The sequence below is a fragment of the Siphateles boraxobius genome, unplaced genomic scaffold, assembly GCF_051911475.1.
Source record: "Siphateles boraxobius isolate OS27281-9 unplaced genomic scaffold, OSU_SipBor_1 25, whole genome shotgun sequence".
NCBI lineage: Eukaryota > Metazoa > Chordata > Actinopteri > Cypriniformes > Leuciscidae > Siphateles > Siphateles boraxobius.
In genome coordinates, this window is record NW_027508866.1 from 8,665,188 (window position 1) to 8,684,879 (window position 19,692).

The window sequence follows — 19,692 nt, forward strand, 5'->3', positions numbered from 1 at the left end:
TGTTTATATATGCTGCTTTTGAAGGCGGTATTTATGGTTGAGGTGATGAGTTATGTAGGCATAGTTACATTACTCAGATGATGAAGCCAGAGCTGGGATGATTTACAGTGACAGAATCCTCACACTTTAAATGATAGATGAAGGGGAATGGATCTGTGTTGGTTCATCTGTGGTTTATTACTTTTTAAATGATGCTCCGCATTTGCTGTCGCCCCTCTTTATACTTTTGCATGGCTCATAAGGGCTTATGGGTAAACATCAGCCATTTGGAGCATCTAATGAAAGATGTTTGGGGGGGTCAGGCCTTGTTTCCAGGGGAACAGGTGAAGACAGAAGAACAGCTGTCCCATGGAATGTTGGGAATGAACAGGTGAAAGGAAGATAGTTGAGAAAGAAACCGGATGTTTGTCCGTTTTTTCGGTCTGTGCAATCGGTCTTAAAGTGACAGCACACATCTAAAATACCACATCCATGTCATTAATATTAATCAAATAACAAAATACATCTTCAACAAAGATGAAACTATATTTCATTTCTACAGTGACCAAATAGGGTAATTTTACATGTATTTTACATTTATGCTTATTTACTAATTTCTGTACCTGAATACTACTGTTAGACTTTGTAACTTTATTTAATATTCATCTCTGCTTGTAATTTCTGTATTTGTTCTTATTTTATTACTGACTTTTTTTTTTTGCTGATCCGAAAAATGATCCGATCCGTGGCTCAAAAAACGTAAATGATCCGAATATACATATAAGTAAGGAAGAAAGTCTGAATTTGGCCATTCTGCTGAAGGAAAGGTTTTCTTATGGGTCGCACTGTACCTCTAGGGTTTAAGCTGGAGACATCCTGACAGATAAGCCTATTTATGTGAAGCCCCTCAGTCCAGGACAAACTAAAGTAATAGTGGCTTATGTTCAGCTGGGCATGCTGTCCCCCTCTGGGCCGCCTGCCCTCTGTGCTATTAACCTTATTGCCTTGGATCTAGAATCTGTGTGGGTGCTGAAGGGAGGCCCAGAGCAGTCCAGACTTTGAAACTCCTCAATATAAATTGATTATGAAACCAGCAGAAAAGAGCATTGTAAAAGAGCATTGTAAAGCTTTTTAATTAAATTTGAGCAGCCTTTTATTGTAGCTCTAATGCACCGACACACCCTGATGCAGCTATAAAAACCGCATGAATCAGATTTCTGTGCTCCGTCTTCCCGTTTCATCATGACTCAGAAGGCCATTTCAGTCCCGCAAAGCTGCTGAAACTTCAACCAGACTTTGATGAGATACATCGACAAAGTAGATTTATTATTCCAAAGCCTCCGTTGTAAATATGTGAGCTATTAATCTCCTTGAGTTTTCCAAAGTACTGAAGAGAAGAGGTGCCAAGTTTCAAATGCATTTTTCGCCCGTCTTCGCTAATTCTAGCAAATGCACATTAACCAGCGAAGCCGACCCGGTCTGTCCAGACGGGAATGTGGCTGCGTGTGTGTCCGTTCAGCAATAATGAGATCACTTAGCCTGTCGAACTCCAGGGGTCAGGGAGACTGCTGACAGGGTGGGGTCACTCGGACATGGGGCGACACTGGCCTTCTAGCTATTTAACTCTCACACTACCTAATGAATTAATTAAAGCCAGCCACGAGTAACACAGATCAGACATGTGAACACATGGTCACCTTGGATGAAGCAAGAGAGAGGAAGGGAGAGACATATGCAGTACATATAGTGATAATAAACTGCTGGGGTATAGGGAGATATATAAAGAGAGAGAAATGTAATAGGAAACGAGAGAAAGAGAGTGAGTGTTTTGCTGAATGAGCAACATGTGGTGCAAGGAGGAGTTTAGACTAAACCCCCAATCAGCTTGATAAGCAGTGGCGCATCTGTGTGCTTTTGTATAGTCCGAGTTATGACCAGAGTAGGCAGGACACCAGGAACAATACAGCCCAACTCTGACACCCTAGGGATCCACCATCCACTTTCAGTTGCTCTCAACAACTCTCATTTGTGTCTCTCTGTTGCTGGACTACAGTTTACTAATAGAAGAGGGTTTTTTAACATAGGTTTGAATGTTGTTAGTTGATACATCTTAACAAATCTTAATAATAATAATAATAATAATAGTTATTACTAATATTAATATTATTGTTATTGTATAAGCACAATTATATAATAATTTATTATAATTGTAATTAGTATTATATTGAACTACTGTACATATACTATATATATATATTTAATTTACTAAAATCAGATTTTAGAGTCTGAACTTTCTGGTTTATAACATTTTATTTGAACTTTTGCTTACTCAAATACCTCATGAAACAATTGTTTCACTCTGTGGATGAGGTTAAATTAACGTGTAATCATTGTTGTTGACTTTGGGAGAGTCTGACCACCATAGGGACTGTTTAATTGCATCTATTCATTTTCTTAACTGAGATCATAAAATTGTAATTGTGCATGTTACTGGTGTACTAAATTGCAAGGTTAGTTTAAGGGCTTTCCTGTATACGGCATCTTTTTTTAAATGCCCATTATCCGGATCTGAACTTGACCCTTATTTTTAAAACACCTCTGATGTTATTATTGTAGAGTGGGAAGACAACATTAAGCTTAAAATGAAGTTAGTAAGCCTGTTAAGTGTCGTGATTGATGGGAACCGGTCGTTGCGAATGCTAAATAATTTTTCCTTCCACTGCATATGTGGTTGTACAATCCGTATACCCTGAGAGTTTGCAGGCACCAGCCCTGGGATGATGGATTGCTTCTCTCTCGTTGGCATTGCCAGCTGGCATCAGAGCGATGGGAGAGAGCAATGAGCCAGGGTATTGGTCTGTGTTTAGAATGTAGGAGAGCATAGAGATGCACACCCACCACAAGGAAAAGCAATTCTTCCTTAACCTGTTACTTTTCTGTTGGCCTTTAATTCACATCCTTGTTTCTCCCTTCTTTTACTGGTTTCGGTCCCTTATAGAAACACAAATCTGGCTCCCAGTTCTTTTCTTTTTTTTCTTTTCCTGTACATTTTTTAATGCAAGGTCATTTGATCAAGAACTGATCACACAAAGATTCCAGAATAAAAAATGACAGTTCAATTTCATCAAGCGACGTCAACAAATCAAATTTTCAAGCCAATCTAATCAAACTCGGAGACGATGCACATCCCAGCCTGCACACGTTTGTGACGTCTCTTTCGAATACGTATAATGCTCTTCCTAGCTCCTTTTAGCAGATGGGCTCACCTTGAAGGATCATAGGATTTGGGATGAAGAAGAATCCCTCCCCAAACCCCTGCGAGGAAAGGCTTCAACATCAAGCCTTATCCCGAGACCTGTCCCGCTGATATACACTGACGCATCACGCAGAGCATTCTCCAAATCTGACTGCTCCGCTGAGTTTGAGCCCTGTCTCCTCTCATGATTTTAGTACCACGTGTGTTGTGGTAAAATAGTACAGTAACACCTCGTAGGCTCATACTCAATTCGATTTCTGCAGTCTTTTGAGAAGTAAAATCTTTTCTGGTGGCACATTGATTATTTCACACATTCCATTTACAAGCTCTCTGCTTTTTATGTACAACAGCATGAAAGCTTTCGACAGTAAAATTAATGCAGGTTTAGTGATGTTTAACTCCTTCAAAAGCGGTATCAAGTCCGCATTTGTGTTTTCGCTGTGTATTGCGTTAGTTCATATTTTCTCTTATACACATATATGAAGTTCCTGTCCTAATATCAATAATTTTTTCAAAGCAACTTTCCTGCCTCTAGTTTACCAAATTTTTATTTTTTCCAGAGCTTCCAACAGCAGCTGCAACCTTACAGGTTTTTAACTTTAAAAAAGCATATATATTTATGTGTATATATGTGTGTATAAACACATATTAGAGAAGCATTTATGTAGCTTTCTGTAGGTCAAACAGTAGAGCATTGGCTCTTGCAATGCCAGGGTCATGGGTTCGATTCCCAGGGAAAGCAAGAACTGCATTTCAAGGTACAGATTTACATTTTTATCAATGTAAGTCGCTTTGGATAAAAGCATCTGCCAAATGCAGAAATGCAAATGTATCGTCCAATAATCTGTATTAGCCGATAAAAGCTATTATTTTCACTATCAGCCATCAGCCGATGATCAGGGCCAGTTATATCCTGTCAATCAAAAGGGGGTGGAAAAATGTTTTTAGACTGCAATTCATACTGTGTGTGAAGAAAATCTCTATTATGTTAAATTTAGGGCAAGTTAACGTGACATAATGCATTAACAGTTACAAAATAGTGAGATCTATTTGACCCAATGAATCACCCGTAGTTCAAGCCAGGGTTGCCAGGTCCGTAGTTTTTCCCTACACAAAATATTATTAGTAGATTTTTGGACTTTATTACATGTGAGAAGAAACAAAGTCTCAGCTTTCAAATTCTGTCCATTTTATCATGAAAGTCAAACAATAAATGACGTTTTGATGCTCTTGAATGTGTCGTGGCAGATTGCTATAGGTGGAGCGCGAGTCATCTCTTCAACTGTAATGCAAGTTATAGCACGAAAAAACATGCATGAGTATCAGAAGGTATGTTGAAAGATACCATACAACTTATAGAAATGAATCATGTCTCGTAATTGCTCAGTGTTTCAATCACGGAAAGACGTCAATAAAGCAGCTTGTGAACAATGTTTCTTAATAATGTTGCATTTACCTCAGTAAAGTTACCCAATGTTCATAGTTCGTTAGTTAGCTATAAAAAAACAGTTGAGAGGAGCTTATTTACGCCTATTTATATATGTTTGTTATTATATATTTATATATTTTGTATGCATGTATGTTTGAGTTTGTAAGTGTGACAGTGACAATCACACAAGTCAAACATGCAAAAACATGTTTTGGACAGTTATATATTTCAGTTTCCTCAGATGGCCGTGGATCGCTATGGGGGGGACATTTCATTAACAGAAAGGGGGGGTGATGATGGACAAAGACAGAGTTCAGTCCCATCCTCTCATTAAGCTCGAGAAGTGCAGACCATCACTAGATTAAAGTAATCCTCTTTCTTTCCAAAGACCATGTCTCTATTAGCTTCCACCGTGGTCGGCCACACGCGCCGGATTAGACCACATCACTAATGGACTTATTGTTGTCGGTATCTGCATACAAAAAGACCAGCTATGGGGGGGGCCTGGGGCTGTCCTCCTAGATGTGCCATCAATAAAGAGTTCCTCCCCTCCCTCATCCTCTTATCTCCTCTACTTTTGTTCTCCACTCAGGCGTTTTGTGGGCCAGCGTTATGTCCAGCAGCGCAGGAGCGGGTAACGGTTTACACACGCAACGCACCCAAGCACTGAATAATGATGAGTTTACAGTAGGGTGAACGTGTAAGACAGTCAGCCACCCACCGAGCAGCTGTTTTCCCTCCAAAACACTTGATTGAAGTTGTTTAGTAGCTTCTGTTGTTACGAAATGCTTCATAATACAATGAAATTGGGACATAAGGGAGGTTATGCAAATGGGTTGGAATTGACCTCTTATTAGGCATCAAAGATGAGAAAATTCGAGGCTTGTCTGATTTAGTTTAGATAATTTATTCTGATAAAAAAGTTTTGATCTGCAAGTTAATGCTAACAAATGTATTGTCGAAGAGCTGAAACGGCCAAGACGGAGCATTATTGTGTCTGGTGGAGAACTGGAACACCTCTATTAAAGTCTAGATTCCATCAGAAAAACATAGTGTTGTAAGCAACTGAAACTTACCCATAATGCATGGTTAATGTGACCGACAGGCTAAATGAACTCTTAAAACTGGTAAGCTTGTAGTGGAGAGGATAGCTCACCCTAAATACGAAAATTAATTTGTTCACCCTCATTTCCAAATGTTCATAACCTGTATGAGTTTCTTCTGGAACACATATATTTTGAACATGGTCTGTTTTTTTTTTTCTTTAAGAATTATTTGTGTAGGATTATAGTATTTATTAATATTTTGAATCAGCCTTTATTTGTATATTTTCATTGTTAACTTTAGTTTAAGTTTTAGTATCTTTTTAAATAATTTAAAAAAGTAGTATTCATATAATATAGCTTTAATTGATTTTATTTTAATTTTAGTACCTCAGTTAGTTTTCAAGGTGTATCATTTCAGTTTTTCATCTTATATTTATATTTTATTTGATTTTAGCTTTATTTCAATTATTTTTTGTTAACAATAACACAAGAAGGAAAGAAAGGCGTATAGGCGTAAAGGCGAATGCGAGTACATTTTTATTTTTAGGTGAGCTGTCCCTTTAAGGATTTGTTAGGAAAGAGGTGAACATGTTTGTGTTTTGTGTGTGTGTGTCTGTGGTTTATCCTGAGTGGCAGGCCATCACATGCTGGGATAGGTGTGAAGATTAACCTCCCATCTAGCTTTAGACCAGAGAACCTGCGATTAACTAGAGGATTGAGCTGAGTCTTGGTAATGGACTTCTTAGGGTTTTGACACAAACACACTCTATAAAACAGTTTCAAAAACTTTTCAACCATTTGAATATTCTTACAGAAACATTTTGTGAATCTTTATGCAGTGCGAGTGCACATTTGAAATGACTAGTTTGTTTCCCTCCCTGATGGCGTCTCTTCGTTAGCCTCCTCTGTGTAAAAGCACCTCTCTGTCATTTAAATGAGGCTGGCGTACCCTGATGTAGCTAGCATGGGCCGCTCCAGGCAGCTGCGGGTGGGACAGTGATTAACAGTGAATGGGGTGGAGGTTAGAGTCGATTCCTCTGGCTCTGTGCCTCTGGATCCTAGTGTTGGTCAAACGCCCCTTTCCTCCTCCTCCTTTTCGGGATAATGACACCCACCTCCTGCACTGCATGCGGCCTTGCCCAAAAAGAATACTCATTTATAACTTCAATTTGTCGCCCTGACATGGCGAGGGGTAAAAGGTTTCGGGGAAGACCAGACGGGCCTGTTTATGGGCAGTTAAGAGCCTTGAAATGATGTACCTCGGCAGCACGTCTCATACATCTCCCCGTCTCTCATTCACTCCGTCCCTCATATAGAATGCATATCATTTCATCAGGCTGGATCGGGGTGCTGGGGAGCGCTTTTTGAGTCATAAAAAGATGAAATATCACTGTTATTTCTCGAGTCTTCACCGTGTCTGCCACCGCAACTAAGGTTTTACGAGCGTTGTTAAGCTGACTTGTGTCTCAGAACATGCAGCCCAAGGATTGCATTTGGTACAAATATTTATTTATTTACGTTATTTATTTATTTGTTTCTCTCTTTCTTATGTATTTAATTACAAGTTACTTATTTATTTACTTGTTTTTGTATGTTTTATAGCAGATATTATGAATACCATTTATTATTTACTTGTTTGTCTTTGTATTGTTTTATAGCAGATATTGTAAATTATATTTATTTACTTATTTGTTTCTTTGCAAACATTGCAATTGCTATTTATTTTTTTTATAAATGTGTATACATATATTTACTTAATACTTGTTAAAAACTTTCAAAACAAATAAATGCTTTATTTTTTTGTTATATTTACATATTATTTGCTTAAATGTTTATTTATATAGTTGCTTTTTTGCTGATCCTATTCGATGTAGATGTTTTTTTTTAAAACTAATTTAAAATGGTCAGAAATTGTTTATCAGTTTGGGTTGATCTTTGAAACCGCACAACATTTTTAATTTTCACTTGTATTGTTTGTCCTGTGATGGTACTTGAATATTAACACCAGCCTGGTGGTTCAGAGAGTTCCTCACACATGGAGGAAATTATTTTTCATGCATAGTCACCACATCAGTGCATCCAGATGCTTTTCATCAATCAGCTGTGAAAGAGAGAGACGTAGAGAGCGAGGGATCCCAGCTGTTGTGTTCTAACAGGACTCAGGTGATGGTTAAGCAGCAGAGACAGCATCTAAATGAACGTCGAGACGAAGACAAACACGCACATGCTAATGCCACTGCAAACAAAAGCCGAAATAAACTGAAAAAAGTGAGTGTGGCGTACAAGCAGTGTTGATTTCCCACTGTCCCCAAGGCAATATCAGTCTGGGCTTCTGCCCTGAGCTCGCACCGGGCTCATTACGTCTGGAGAGGCCTCTTTGATCCTATCGGGGTTTGGGATGATGAAACGTTGAAGGCAGCAGATCGCTGTGTGTGTGTGCGAAGAATAGTGTGTATTAGTGTGTGGTGGAGGGGATGTTAGCTGGTGGGGGTTGAAAAGAGGGACAGATGTCCAAGCTGCACGTGCCTCAAGCGTCATATCCAACCCCCCAACTCCCCTGTTACCTCTCCACCTCTCTTCGCTTCTGTCCCACCACCCCCCGACTTCTGTCAGGAGCTGGCCCAGCCCGTGGGTCCATCGACTGCAACAGATGTGTTCGGCACTGGGCCATACTGATGCTAACCTGACTGTAGAAGACCTCTGAAATCCAAACTCTTCCAAGCTGCTGTGGCATCTCATAGCCAGAAGATATGAAACCTGATCTAGATCCTCTTATCCTCTGAAGTGCCATTGATGGCAGAGAAGATTAGAGTTGAAATTCCTCAAAATGTTATAAGTTCTTTGAGTTATTTTGCTTGCAGTTGTGGGCCAGGCTGATATATTGTTTCCAGCCATAACTGACTTCAGGGCAGAGGTTTAGCCGGATCCATCCAGAGATTTGGAGGAAGATATTGAGATGTCCTTTCATGTGGGCCAAAGACAGGTGTATTCAAGAGTCATACTCTTTCTCAAAGCTGCTGTAATTGTGTTGACTCCACAAGGGAACTCTTAGTGGCGGCTGCAAATCACTTCAGAGAACAGAAGAGAATCACTCATACACCCAGACAGCTCAAGAGAAACCGATTAAGCATCTCGCTATAACATTTTTGCCAATGTTTCGCTGCACACGAGAGCATTTTTCATATTTTTTGCGAATATGTTTGCGTATTACTACAATTTTCTGTAAAAAATCTCTAAATTGTATGCACCAAATTCAGCGTTACGACTTAATCTCTATATACACTACCAATCAAATGTTTGGGGTCAGAATTTTTTTTTTTTTTAAAGAAGATAATACTATTATATCCAGGGTTAAATTGCTCATACATGACATTGAAAACATTTACATTGTTACAAGAGAGTTCTATTTCAAATAAATGCATATATTCATCAAGGATTCCTGAATAAATGTATCACGGTTTCCACAAAAATGTAGCACAACAGTTCTCAACATTTTATAATAGTTATAATAATAATAATAATAATAAATGTTTCTTGAGCACCAAATCGGCATATTTAAATTATTTCTGAAAAATCATGTAACACTGAAGAGTCGAGTAAAGACTGCTGAAAAATCAGCTTTATTAAAAGTTGATTTTATTTTACAGTATTTATTTTATTTATCCATTTTCTTAATTATGTATTTACGTTGTTTTTGTTTGTTCTTGTTCAGCTTTGCTGATACAGCATTGAATTATAATTTAAAACATACCTATAGAATAGTTATTTTGAATTGCAATAATATATCACATTATAACTGTTTTACTGTATTTTTGATTTAATAAATGTAGCCGTTGTGAGCATAAGACACTTCTTTCAAAAACAGAGTCCCTGGGGCCTTTTTTAGTGGTGGTGGGTGTCCGTATAAGTGGAAGTTTTTTTCCCTTTTCCTGCCTCAGGTCTGCCCTGGTCAGGGGTGGTCTGTTGTGGATAATTGGACGTCCAGGGGGCTGGAGGACAAATGTGACCATTTAAAGAAGATGAGAGAGTTGAGGAACAAGCGGACAGGCCTAAAGCTCTCCATATGTCCACACACGCAGATAATGATTAGCATTAAACCTCATCAATCAGATAAATCAATAACCTGACGGTCAGCTACCACCTGTTCATCTGATTGTGCATGCTAAGCTCATATAGCTTGGATTTTAAGTGATGGTGGGATATTAATTAAATAGTAAGAAATCTAAACATGTACATCCCCAAATCAAATTCACATTGGAGGGAGCGGTGCAGATTTTTACTATCAAGGCATACGGATTATGGCTTGTAAAACAGATATTGACACGGTTCGTGATTTCCTGACCCGAGTTTAATAAGATTAATATCTCACAACGATCATGCGCGGAGATTACATCCCAATGTCTGCGCCGATGAAGCCGTCTTCAGTATGTGTTTGTCTATTTGTATTTCTGAGCGTGTGACAGATTGCTTCATGCAGAGAGGACAGATTGACAGATGACCAATTCAAATGCCGAAAGCGCCTCTGCGAACATAAACCTTTCATCACTGAGAGAGAGCCATTTGTCATTTGAATATTAGATTTTATTCATGACTGATTGTAAAGCATGAAAGCTTTCAGGGAACAGAGTAACATGATTTTGAGTGCCTGATCACGCTTGACGATAAACCTTTTCATTAGGCGTGAATGACTATGGATGCATTTGCGTGTTTAGTCTAAACTTCTATTAAGCTACTAAGCTGATAAAAGTATCGAACTTCATAAAAACAACCATGTTTAGAGCTGTGAAACTACTTTAAATGCACATTTTAGCAATGCAAACTGGTTGTAATGCTGAAAAAGACCTCAAACAGACCCCTGGAGGACCCATCTCGACTTTTTGAATTGATTTCGTAAAGCCTTTCACCTGCCACTCAGTGACTCAAACAAACAGACTCACCTCTGTATAGACAGCTGCATTGGTTGCAAGTGAAAGCCCCCAGCAGAGTCGTATGCTGGTGATTTTAAGGGATAACTTACAATGTCAAAGACCCGACTTTAAAATTAATGAAGGACTGGGGATGAAGAATTGATTTTTTCGAGGGGAAAGGTTGCGAGTCGGGGGATTCATTAGCCATGCCCCACAGAATGCAGCTATAGTGGCAGCCGAGGGACGTAATTGAAGTGGACTGCGGGTAGGATTACACCGACTTTGTTTTCAGAGGAGATAGAAAGATGGAGAGAAGTAGAAAGAAGGGGGTTTCCCCCCCGAGGTCAACGTAAGGGGTTAAAGGTTAATCCTTCATCCCCAGGGTTTATGGGTAATTGGCAGTCTAATCAGGGTTTATAGAAGCTCTCTTGGTCAGAGCTGGCCCAGGACTAGTTTAAAATTATACCCTTTACCACCTGTTAGAGTCATTTGTACCTTATCTTAAGGTGTTGATTGTCAAGATAGGAACAATAGAAAAAGATCCTTAGTTTTTATTGGCTTAGCAAGCACCTTTAATAATTATAGAATTTGCTGATTTCTTGTTTACTGGAAGCCGTATTTGCAGTAAGAACGGGAAAGTCCAGGAGAACTTAATTTTCCCTCAGATTGGAGGACGCCTCTCTCTGGATCTGTTGTTGGCCTGACAGGGCAACATTAGATTTCCATAAGCCCATGGGGACTGCACTGTTCAATTCTGTTTATATGCGTGTGAGTGCATGTGTTTTGAAATTAATTAGTTGAAAGCTCACACACAGTGTGTTTCAGGAGCGGTTCACAAGGTTAATTAAAGCTGCAGGTAGGGCTAGGGATTCAAGCTTGCCCAAATAGATTTGACTAACGCTCAGCACCCTGCTGGCTGAAATCTTGTCAAGCCATTTAAGACTTGCTTTGAAACATTACTGCTGTTGTTGTGGAATCTAATAAAGCAATAAGCCACGAAGGGACACGCAGAACAGTTATTTAAGTAAAATAATGGTATATATTATGTACAATAATTGTATATATATAAATAAATGTATTGTAAATTATATATTCTCTTATATACTACAATTTAAATTGACCATGGAAACATAACTATTATAAAATACTAGTGTTTGATACTAAATATGAATTCAATTAATATTTAATTCAACTGGTGTCTGATCACATCGGCTGTTATTTTGTTGCCATCAGAGCAAATCTTTAAATCACTAAAATGTGATCGACACAACTAGCTTTGTTTTTTCACTATTTTAAAATGCGACATCAGTAGACATCCAATTATACTCATGTTTGTCAAGCAGGAATGCCTCCATTATTCACCATGACATCCTCATGAAGTGTAATGTATATTCAAGCTTGATGCCACTCCATCGCATACATTTGAAGGGAAGGAAATTAAAACAGCAGCAGCTGACAGACATCCATTAGAGGTGCGATGAGGGGCGCCCCATATAGCTAACGCTAATATCTGCCTGTTCTGTTGTCCTGCTTTGGATTCATCAACAACATATTAATTCACACATGCTCGGAGAGCTTCATTCATCAAACCGAACTCTCCCGCCCTGTCGTAATGACATTGTAGCGACATTAACGCAGTAATTTAGACGTAATGGCCGTACATTATCTATCCTAAAGTCAAAGCATACACTCTGATTCGATTACTCTCACATAAACACATCCTATGCACCAATTATATATTACCCATAATTAATAGTCAGAAATTTAATTCCAGCTGGTGTCAGGCTGTTTTTTTAATCCATTTGTGGCTTTTCAGTCTGTTTCGGCTATAATAAATCTTGCATTATATCGATCCATAGCACCTCTAAAGATTTGTGACTCTAATCTCGAGGACCCACCACAGAAACACTCCGGTTCCTCTGCTCATCAAGAGGTATTAGAGACCTTGAGATAGCATCAAACTCTCACTGACACGCTCGCGGTGCTGAAGGACAGCCGGTGTCCCCAAGCTGCAAACCTTGACTGTGGCGCCGTCGATCTATTATGTGCATGACAATGATATATTTTTGCAGATATGACTAATGTCTTGCATTTAAGAGCATATTTATAACACTCATACGCATTTATCTTGAAATGCTAATGTATAATGGGATAATTTGAAGGACAGAGGGACATAAAAAGGTTTGTTTTATATATATATAAATGTTATTTATTAGAGCCCGACCGATATATCGGCGGGCCGATATTATCGGCCGATTTTAGGCATTTTCCTAACTATCGGTATCGGCATTTATAATGGCCGATAAATGAATATTTAAAAAAATGCGGGTACAGTGATTCATGTAAGGGTGGCGCTGCCAATAAAGCACCTAAAAGCTGTCACAAGAACTGGCAAAAATAATGATTATGAATACAACAAATATTGCAAGGAGACATTTTAATTGTTTATTAATAAACAAGTGTTTTCAGTCAGTGTCAGCCAAAGATGAAGTTGACGATGCTGACTCGCGATCTTCAGTGAGCGCGCGCCAGAGAGAAATGCACATTTCATACGATTACATGAGTCTGTCTGTCTTTCGTTTTGAATTGTTCTGTTTAAAAGTAGACATTTCAATATAGATATATTTCAATTCTCAGGTCTATACGCTGATTTTCGGTTCATGAGACGAGCTCCAGTTCACCCGCAGGCGCCTCCGTGTCGAGATTATCTATCGTCTGCTAAATTTACTTCTTATAAATTAAATCCAGGCAAATGGCTGATGAAACATTGATTAAAATTAAGATACAATTAATACAAAACGAAATTCACTTTGAAACGAAAGGTTTTGTGCTTTCTGTTTGATGTCTATGTGAAAGTTTCAAAGCATTAGTGCCGCTTTCAGAGCGCTCTCGTCCGTAGTGCTGAACTGTCGCGTCTGTAACATTGTTTGCAATGCAAACACGAAAAATAAAATAAAATAAAATGAATATTTTATGTAGCCTGTGGAGACTGAGAGCCAACCCTTCTTCATCCGGTGGGTAGTAGCCTACTTGTGATTTGCGCAGTGTAATTCACAGAATTGATTTCTCTGCTACAAGCCTCTGTCACGTATTGTGTGAGCTTGTGACTATTGCAAGCGCGCAGCTGAGAAGTCCTGATTATATTGTCTGCTATATTTAGGCCGCCTTCTTATTTATTAAGGCAATTGGTTGATGAAACATTGATTAAAATGCGTGGCGCGAGCGATCTCCGACAGTAAACTGATTCTGCTTTGTCTAGGGTAAACAGCTGTTGCGACGCGAGCAGTAACGGCCGCGTCCGTTGTAGACACAGTGTTAAAGCTCATTCTGCCTGATAACGCTACGTTACAACATCAAGCAATATTCCAAAAATGTATATAATTATAACACTTTATATAGGGCCATTTTGCATTAAGAGTATAGTTTCACGTTTAGTACATTTTGCTTACTAATTATTTAAAATAGTATAAAAGTACTGTACATATGTAATTAAAAACGTTTTCATTATGATATTATTCATTTTACTTTAGTAAAAAGATCTGAGTTCTTCCTCCACTGGTAGAGATTAGAGGAATTAAGAGTAAAAATAGAAGATAATAAGGTTTTGTCAGTGACACTTTTTATATATTTATTGATACAAGTTATGACTAAATTAAAAGACAAAGTCGTCGTTAGTGAAGATTATGCAACAGTATTTAGAATATAATATAATATAATATAACATGCAATGCAAACTAGTTTGGTTACAGCTCAGCTGTATAATTCTCATTCTATCATTCCCCCTGCCTCCATTACATATCTGTGTCACACAAGTGTTTGATTACCACATTTGAGTGATCATTGCAAAACGTGTTTATAAAATATATTTATTCTGTTTATAGCTACTGTGTAAAGTACCCATCAAAAGTTTGTACACACCAATAGGAAAGTGTCCAAACTTTTGACTGGTATACTGTACTATAATACACATAAATAATATTGCTACTGTATTATAATATACACATAAATAATATCGGCCGATATATCGGTATCGGGCTTTTTTTACTCCCTAATATCGGTATCGGCATCGGCCCCCAAAAATCCATATCGGTCGGGCTCTATTATTTATGTTGACTTCAGTGGCTTTAGGTGTTACAAAGTGATTATTGTGAATTGTTTTGGCAGATATAAACTGCTATTCAATGAATTCACAAATGCTGAAGCTCTACTAAACCCACTAGTGCTGTCTGGAATTGAGACCAATATAGAGTTTTGAGAGGATTACCAATGCCACTTGGACTGTTTTAATATGCAAATTTTTTACCTTATCATCGCTCTAGTCTCTATAATTCATTAATCATCGTTAGGGCTTGATATGCATATTACGATGTCAAAGCACAACCTCCGCTGCTTCATAAATTTGCCTTGATGTTAGGAAGTGTTCAAAAAGTTAGTGTAACACTTCTGATATGTTAGTTTCAGCTGAAACAAAAAAAGTTCTCTCAGCTCTCAAACTTTTTTGATTGCGTGATTTTGAGGAGACGTGTGAAGTGGTCAGGCTGAGATAGTAGGTGAGAGAGAGCATGAACGAGATGGATGAGAAGAGGGAGAAATGAGTGCCTTTGGACTGTTATCAGACCTCTGTCAATTCAGTTGGATTACAGAATTTGGAAAGGTTCAGGTCAGTCAAGAGAAAAGGACCGATTTAGAAAGGAAGCAGATAGGAGAGACATTGTCTGAGAGAAAGCAAATTATGCAGTTGGGATAGAGATTCTTATTTGGGAATGTACGGTTTCAAAAACTAAGACCAGTTACCTGTATATCATAGACTAGAGTTAATCTGAAATAAGAAATAATGAAATAAGAAACTGTCTATTAGAAAGGAACTCGTGAAAATGTGTACATCTGGGATAGATTCTGCACAAAATGGTTCCATTAAAAAATGCTTTGCATTTCTATTGGCCTTGAGCACCCTTGGATAAATGGGCTGAGTTGTCAGTTAATGTACTTGAGAGGTTTTTGTATACCCTTAAATGGAGATGGGCGTGTCTTATGATAATTACGAGAACTGTTTCTGTGTGAATAAGCAGCGAGCATTTCGTAGTGAATGAGAAAAGGAAAGGTGAAATTGCTGTTTTATCAAGATACGAAAATAAAATACAATAGGATTTTGCAAGCAGTTTTTTTTCAGGCACTATTTAGTGTCTGCTGCCTGTTTCAGTGTTCGAGTTCAGTCTGTTCCCTCTGGCTAAGGGAACTTTAAAATGCCCTTGCCAACTAAAACAGGGTCCTATTTCAGTGGATTTATTTGCTGTCTGAGCTCTGGATATTGTGTTCTGAGTGAGAGAGCCATAGTTTGGTTCACTTTTGGATCTGATCCAGCGCAATATCGAAAGATTTCCACTTCAAACCTTTCGCTCTGGGGCACATACACCAATTGGAAACGTGCAGTTGATAGAGCACTGTCCAGATTAAAGTATTGGCAGTGCCGGCACTATGAAATCTGATAAATGGCAATAAAATGGAAATCCAGATTGAGAGGTGAACTGATATCATCAGCCTCAAAGGTGCAGGAAGGTCGATTGAAGGATATCTGTGCTTGTGTAACCCCATTTGTGTTTGAATGTGCTTTGTTTGTGGTTTGCACACAATTTCATTTTTGTGTCAGTTATAATTTTCTTTTTGTGACATTTTTTGTCAGTATCAGTAACAAAAAATTGTGGTTTTGCCCGTGTCTAGCTGATTTAATTATTCATAGTCATGTGTTAGAGGAAACAATGCATTATTTATTAGGCCGACATGGACAGTGAGCAAATTAAGACCAGAGGGAGAGGGGGAACAGGACAACATTGCAAATAAATTAAACCAGAATAAACGAACAAAGTGATTTCATAGCAATAAACTAATATCCCAAAATTCTGCTGCATAGCACATCAAGTTCAGCTGTTCGTGGAGTTATTATATTTGTTGTGGTCATTTTCTGATTATTTTCATCTTTTCTCCCTGTTTCTCCAGTTCTCCGGGATGATTTCCGACAGACCCCCAGTGACGTGGTGGTGGCAGCAGGAGAGCCGGCAGTGATGGAGTGCATCCCTCCTCGAGGCCATCCAGAACCCACTATCTCCTGGAAGAGGAACAACGTGAAAGTGAACGACAAGGACGAGAGGATTACGGTGAATGTTCTCTTTCTTTCTTTCTCTCTTTCTTTCTTTCTTTCTTTCTTTCTTTCTTTCTTTCTTTCTTTCTTTCTTTCTTACAGCACAACTGTTTTCAACATTGATAATGATAAGAAATGTTTCTTGAGCAGCAAATCAGCATAGAATGATTTCTAAAGGATCATGTGATTCTGAATACTGGAGTAATGGCTGGCGAAAATTCAGCTTTGACATCACAGGATTAAATTACTTTTTAAAATCAAATTTTTGATCACTTTTTTTGACTACTTTTTGAGCATATAAAGGCATTAGGGCTGCCCTCAACTAAAGATTTTTCTTGTCGACTAGTAGTCGTTCAGTCAACTAGTTTATATTAATAATCTATAAATCATAATAATGAGCCTTTAATTGCTTATATAATACATTGCCTTAAACTCAAATACTCAAACACACGCATAAAGCTTGCCACAGCGCACAAGGCTGACTCGTCATCTCTGCAGTTGTGGCCTATATGCATGTTTCATACACATTACATAATCTGAGAATATTTATTTTCCATTTGAATTGGTCCATTAAAAAGTAGACAGTTAAAGCTTTCTATAGATATATTACTCATGTCTGTGAGGCAAGTATACACTGAGTTTCCGTTCACTGAGACCGGGACTGCAGAAAATGCTTGCTGATTGTTTTCATCATTTTACAAAAGCACAACATTTTGTTGTTTTTGGGAGTTTACAGAAATAAAAGTAGAGCCTTTACAATTTGCATTACTCTTATCTGTATGACCTTTGTATGTATTTTAAGTTAAATGCAAGTGATCGTGGCAGTGCCTGTATGTCATGCAGTAAGCATGCTCTCAACACAAATACTTGAATATGCGCTTAAAGGGATAGTTAACCCAAAAATGAAAATTCTGTCAGTTAATTACTCGCCCTCATGTTGTTCCAACCCCGTAAGACCTTCGTTCATCTTCAGAACACAAATTAAGATATTTTTGATTAAATCTGAGAGTTGGATCACTCCACCATAGGCTTCTAAGGGATTGAAACTTGCCAGCCCTGAAAAGTTATTAAAGTCATCGTTAAAATATTCTAAGTGACTACAGTGGGTCAATCTTAAGTTTATCAAGCGACGAGTTTTTGTGCGCAAAAACACAAAAATAACGACTTTATTTCAATTATTCATTTCCTTCTCTTTGGGCCTCGAGTCAGTTCACGTAGTGTAACAGCGTAGTGCTTCTGTGTTGTACGTCACACGTAGGCTCACTATTGGCCAACGCTGGTCGTGTGTGATACGTGTGACGTACAACACAGAAACACTGCGCTTTCACACTAGTGAACTGACTCGAGGCCCACAGAGAAGGAAATTAATAGTTTAGAAGCCTATGGAGGAGTGATCCAGCTCTCAGATTTAATACAAAATATCTTAATTTGTGTTCCGTAGATGAACGAAAGTCTTACGGGGTTGGAACAACATGAGAGTGAGTAATTACTGACAGAATTTTAATTTTTGGGTGAACTAACCCTTTAATAGCACACATTTATCTAGGTTAACATTAGAGTGAGAACGGACTTGTGAAGTTTCTACTGCTTACATGTTTGAAGTGATAAGCCATATTTGAGGTCGATGAATGATAGGCGAATGTTTGGATTTCCTGCTGTTAATGATCTGTCACTCACGAACTGCGTGATTTCAAGGTTTTTTTTCTGCTACTAACCGACTAAAATTTTGGTCGACCATACATCTTCTAGTCGACTACCGGTAAGTTGACTATTGGGGGGGAGCCCTAGAGAGCATATGAGATTTCTTTCAAAACAATAAAAAATATTAACGACCTCAAACCAATGGTAATGAACATTTTTCCATATACTATATGTATAATATAAAAAATATTTGTTTTTATACATTCATTTTCATTTTCTTATTAACTCTAGAGTTCATTTCAATTTCAGTGCACTTTATTTAAATTTATTTCCATATAATATTGCCAAAGCATTCAAACAGATTGATTTTGAATAGAAATAAAAGCATGCATTTGTGAAAGTTTTCAGACGTTCACTGATGACATTGCTCTTAATAACTAACACAAACAGGTAGGGCTGAAACGATTCCTCGAGTTACTCGATTACAAAAATTCCTCGAGGCAAAAACTCTGCCTCGAAGCCTCGTTAAATTCCTATGTAAAATGTAATTCACTATACGCGGATCTATACTATAGCGCGTGATACATTTTGAATTTATTTGGCACGATGGCGGAGAGTAAAGATGTCCATAAACGGCAGAGAATGTCTAAAGTTTGGGATCATTACATACTTAAAAAGGAAGAGAACAAGGTGCAATGTGTCTACTGCGAAGTAGACCTGGCATACCACAACAGTACGACTTCAATGATTCAGAATCTGAACCGAAAACATCCACTCCATGCTCTCACCAAGCGTCACTGAAACATAACCTAATGGTCTGTTCACACCGAACGCGAATAGAGCGTCAAATAAGCGTCTATCGCGTTTAGTTAGACACTTAAACATTCGCTCGAGTTAACATTTTTCAACGTGCGCGGAAGACTTTCGCGTCATTCGCGACCCCCATCGTGAATGATGCGTCTATTCGCGTCTTTGCACTGACTTTGTATAATCTACTCGCGCAAATAATTAAAGTTGCGTTCGGTGTATGAACCCCTTCACTTACACACACACACACACACACACACACACACACACACACACACACACACACACACACACACACACACACACACACACACACACACACACACACAGACACAGACACACACACACACACACAGACACACACAGACACACAGACACACAAACACACACACACACACACACACACGCATACACACACATGCACCCTCGTCTCTCTCACGCGCCAGTCAGATCAATTGCGGCAATGCATCACATATGCTTAAACTTTCATG

General features: G+C 38.4%; 1 protein-coding gene across 7 annotated transcripts in view; it reads left to right on the forward strand.

Moving 5' to 3' along the window:
• Positions 1-19,692, forward strand: part of robo3 (roundabout, axon guidance receptor, homolog 3 (Drosophila)) — a 176,031-nt gene that overhangs the window by 116,390 nt on the left and 39,949 nt on the right. For all 7 annotated transcript variants that reach the window (XM_077242381.1, XM_077242382.1, XM_077242377.1 and 4 more), the window contains one exon: positions 16,612-16,769. In XM_077242381.1, coding sequence (XP_077098496.1) covers positions 16,612-16,769 — 158 coding nt within the window. The remainder of the gene's footprint in view (positions 1-16,611; positions 16,770-19,692) is intronic.